This window comes from Montipora foliosa, chromosome 10 (assembly GCF_036669935.1).
Source record: "Montipora foliosa isolate CH-2021 chromosome 10, ASM3666993v2, whole genome shotgun sequence".
Classification (NCBI taxonomy): domain Eukaryota; kingdom Metazoa; phylum Cnidaria; class Anthozoa; order Scleractinia; family Acroporidae; genus Montipora; species Montipora foliosa.
The window spans coordinates 31,070,081-31,075,080 of NC_090878.1; the positions used below are offsets into that span (position 1 = coordinate 31,070,081).

General features: G+C 39.3%; 1 protein-coding gene across 1 annotated transcript in view; it reads right to left on the reverse strand.

Annotated features, from left to right (window-relative positions):
* Nucleotides 1-3,397: 3,397 nt before the first annotated feature.
* LOC137973208 (uncharacterized) overlaps nucleotides 3,398-5,000 on the reverse strand; it is an 11,996-nt gene continuing 10,393 nt past the window's right edge. Inside the window, exon 2 of the mRNA XM_068819982.1 lies at nucleotides 3,398-5,000. This exon is cut by the window's right edge and continues 596 nt beyond it. Within this exon, the coding sequence (XP_068676083.1) occupies nucleotides 4,776-5,000 (225 nt within the window). The 3' untranslated portion in view covers nucleotides 3,398-4,775.

The window sequence follows — 5,000 nt, forward strand, 5'->3', positions numbered from 1 at the left end:
TATTCAAACCATTCTCATAGGATCCATAATATTGTTTGTCCTGTTGTTGGACTTGCTGATCATCTACCTTTGTTTGCGGTGAGAAAATATAGTAATCAACGTGAACGTCCCAACGCCAGAAAGATCAATAACTATATACGATACCGCAACATGAAAAGGTTTGATGCTGAACTTTTTAAACAAACTCTAATGCAGACCCCTTGGGATTCTGTTTTTGTTTTTGATGACATTGATGACATGTTGGACTCCTGGGAGAAACTATTTAATGACGCTCTTGAACAACACTGTCCATGGAGAATTAAACGTGTTGCTCGTGTTAATCAAGCTCCTTGGATAACACCTCCGATTATAAAGCAACTACAGTTTAGGGATGCCTTACTGAAAAAGTTTAAACATCATCGCAATCCATGTGTTTGGGCTGATTATAAAAAGGCGAGAAATAAAGCAGTAAGCATGTTAAGAAGTGCTAAACGCAAGTTTTATGTCTCTAAATTGGAGCAAAATGTAAACAACGCAAAAGGAACATGGAAAATAATTAAATCAATCTCAGGAATGGTTAATCAGTCCAAACGTGTGAACAGCCTTCGAGTTGAGGATCGCATTATCGAGGATACAGCTGAAATGGCGTCTGAGTTTAATTCTCATTTTACATCTGTTGCCGATAAACTCAGGTCGTTACTTCCTCAAACAAACTTTGACATGTCTAAACTGAACAATTTTGTCTGCTCAAAAAAGGATAATAACGTACTCTTTTCCATTCCACCTATTACAGAGTCCAAGGTCATTGGCTGCCTTAAGAGCATTAATTTACACAAAGCCTGTGGTATCGACAAGCTCAGTCCACGAATGCTCAAGTTAGCAGCTCCTATAATAGCTCCATCTATTGCCAAGCTAATAAATCATTCCTTCAATACGGCCTCATTTCCTCAACGCTGGAAGACTGCGAAAGTCTCTCCTTTATTTAAAGGTGGGGATTCAGAGGACTTAAATAATTATCGACCAATTTCGGTTTTGCCTGTACTCTCAAAAGTAATTGAACGGCATGTACATGACTCACTCTCTCGCTATCTTTGTGAAAACAACTTGATCTACTCTAAACAATCTGGTTTCCGGAAGCTTCATAGTACAGAAACAGCCCTGATCAGAATTATAGATGAACTTTTATTTAACTTGGATAATAATCGTGTAAGTGGCATGATCTTAATCGATTACTGCAAGGCCTTTGACATGGTTGATCATGTTATCCTGTTGGACAAACTACATGCCTATGGTTTAGACAACACATCATTATCGTGGTTTCAATCCTATCTCAGTGACAGGCGTCAATTTGTATCCATGAGTGAAAAGGAATCTACTACATCTATTATTCCGCATGGTGTACCTCAGGGCTCTATTTTGGGCCCTTTACTGTTTGTCTTGTTCATTAACGACCTTCCGTTACATGTTAGTTCTGCTAATACTGATCTATATGCTGACGACACGACATTAACTTGTTCCGTCAATTGGATGGATATGGATCGTCTGCAAATTTCTTTAAACGCAGCAGTTTCTGAAGCGGTTCATTGGGCCACAGCCAACAAGCTTCCACTTAATGAGAAGAAAACTAAAGTTCTTACCATCTGTGGTAAACGTCTTTCCAACAGAATTCCTAATGACATTATTGTTTCTGTTAATGGATCGCAACTTGAAAACGTACAATGTGCAAAGCTCCTAGGTTTGGAAATTGATAAGGAATTAACATTTCATTCGCATGTTGATAAGTTATGCAAGAAACTATCTCAGCGTATCGGAATTTTAAAAAAGATTAGACATTGTCTGCAAATTAAGCATAGAGTTCTCTTTTATAATGCTATTATTAGACCAGTAATGGATTACGTAAGTGTTATCTGGTCAAACTGTGATAAACATTGTCTAGATCGTGTTTTAAAGCTACAAAAGAGAGCAGCGAGAATTGTCATTGGTGCTGACAGTTATGCACCCTCTGTTCAGTTATTTAACAAACTCAAATGGATACCTTTCTTCGAGAATGCTAAATTAGCCAAGTGTTGTATCATATACAAGCGTTTGCAAGGTCGCGTGCCTCGTTATCTTACTAACTTATTAGTACTTACCGGTGAGACTCATTCACGGCAAACTAGATATGCTAAATTTAATATAGCCTGCCCTCGAGTTAATCGAAATACAGAAGGTGGTAGAACATTTACTGTGACTGCTTGTCGGGAATGGAATAAGCTACCTCTTCAAATGAGGAAAGCAGAGACTCTCGAGACTTTCAAAAATTCTCTTTGGAATAGGATTTTTAAAGATCAGCAATCTTTAAATCATTTCTCTATATAAGTATTGTGGGTCACTGTGCTGCATGCTAATAATTGTTTCATAGTTTTATTACATTTTGCTAATTTTATCATAAGCTCTGATTTTTACCTATTTTAACTATTTTGATCTTGTAATGAGGGCCTCTAGTTTATTAGCATTTAGATGCTATTTTGAGCTACCCTCGATAAATAAAGACTTCACTCACTCACTCACATCTAGAAGTCAGCTTGCTTCCAATAGATACAACTCCCCATGCCTTTCATTAGAAATGTAAATGTTAATTTAACTCCCCTTCCTTAGGCCATGAGTTAACATGTTGCCCCCTCTCGTTTTTCACTCCCCCCCCCCCCACCCCCACTCTTCCTGATAATTATTGCATCGTCCCTTAGAACTGTTTGCACATGAGAAAGAAAATCGGTATGTTATTACGACTAGAAAGGATGCCTTGTTCATGGTGTATTTTGCATAGCGACGTAAAAGAACTGCGTACAAGGTTTGACGATTTGTCCTTCAGAATCACGAGCCAACTTCTTGGACAGCCCGTGGGAACTAATGTAAGGGACAGTGAGGAAGAAGGGAAGGAAAGGGAGAGAAGGTAAGTAGTGGAAGGAGAACTGAAGACAAGGTAAGGATGGAGGGGGAATTTAATCCACTCTCTCTTTTTTCATTGTTCTTTTTTGCCCCCCCCCCCCCCCCTAAAAATCTAGGCCTCATTTCTTCTATTTGCTACATCCCCCAAAAAAGGAAAATCGTTCATAATAATCTAAGTTGAGGAAATTCAACCTAGGTTAAATTAAAACCAACCTAAACCTAAACCACGAGCCGTTGCACGAAAATAGGTAAGTTGCACGCTCCGGGTGATGGGCTCCTGCCTAAACTTAACCTGCAAAATTTACGCTCAGGTTTTCTTGCTGATTGTTTCAGTTAATTTCAAGTGCGGTAGCAAGGTTTTAGGCCTAGCGGGGTAATTTCCTGAATCTCTAGGATGACACTCCTTCGCTTTGAGTAGCAAAATAGTTTCACTCCTACGTTATAACCCTAAAAGACAGCCCTACTACTCTTTCTACGAAACATAAGCCAGCATTACAGAAGCTTTATTACACACAACGGAACCCAAAAAAACTGATTACTTACAAAATAAAACAAGCAGGCAACAGTTCATCAAAAAAAAAATCAATAAGCTGCCGTTAAAACGACGACGGCGACGTCATCAAGAACGTCATCTCAAAATATAAATTCGCGTTATTGTAATCACTTCGTGACTATTTTAACCTTATTAATGAGACAAGGGTAAAGTAAAGTAAAGTAAAGTAACCATATTTAACGTCAATAACTCGTTACAGTAATTCAACTGACAAACCTGAGGTCGACGGTGCGCTCTCCATCAGTGCTCCGTTTTACGGGTATTTAAAGCTACTTAGCTACACAGAAAGGAAAGAAGTCGAAACAAGGATGCGAGATCGGGGAATCGAACTCAGGACTTCTTGCACCAAGGCCGTGCACTAATCGACTGTGCCGTCCTTGCTCCTTGGGTAATTCCTCAAGAATGACACTGATCAGAACGGCGCTTAGTTTTAGGGAAGAAATTAGAATTTATTCTCAAGTGCTGACGTTCTTGATTAAACCTCAAATTTGGCTATTTTACGTTGTTGTTTTCCAGACGACGGCAAAGAAATGGACAAACACGAAACATGCACGTGCAGAGCGTGCAAAACTATTGCTTTTGCACACTAAATACGCATTTGTTTCCGTTCTCGCTGCCGTCGCCGCTGTCGTTGCGTAAGTTCGCTATTGATGTACCGCTGCTATAAATTACAGTAGTTTCTCCAAACAATTAACAGCTGAGCGGCTAGAAGTTACGGTTAATACTTTCTACGCGGTTCTAACTTTTCCTATTTTCAGTGAAAGCGAATTAAATGAGTATCAATAATTTTCTTCCCTTGCAAAGGTGACTATCATTTCTTCTTTTTCAAACAAGTTTTGAGATGTAATCTGAAATGGCATCTAGTAAACCAATGATCCACTCTGTGACCGACTGGCTGACAAAAACCTAAAACACTGGTCTACTAACTTTCAACAATTCACTGCTTGTCTTGAGTTTCTACTCATAGTATTATATTTATCAGATCAGGCTCCAGTTATTCTAAAGGTGGATAACGCTATCCACCGGATAAATCACTATCCATTGGATAGCGCAATTGGTTTCGCTATTACTTATCCCCTGGATAGTGATTTATCCAGAGGATAGCGCTATCCATCGTTTGAACAACTGGGGCCTGTTGAACAATTTTAAATCCCTTGAATATCTAGTTTTCGTGCTAAAGAGTACGTTGCTATACTAATCACCTGCTAGGTTGGTATGAATCACGGAAAAGTGTACAACAAGTCCTGGGGGCTTTCAAAAGTGTTTCGTCTGACAATTAGGGGTGTTCTGGGAGCTTTTAGCTATCATGATTTCCTTACTTTAAATTGTTTATGCTGCCCTTTACAACTGCAATGGTATAATCAAGACCCGTGAGTTTCCAAGCATTCTTCGTGAACTCCTTCGAGGCAGCAGCTGTAGCAACACTTCCGGTTAGAGCAAAGGAGAAGACTGTCTTTCCAGTCTGCTTTGCCGTTTCACGAAGGAAGCCTTCAATACCTTCTTTGATTGCTTCATGAGAAAGATCCTCTGTTAAGGCTAT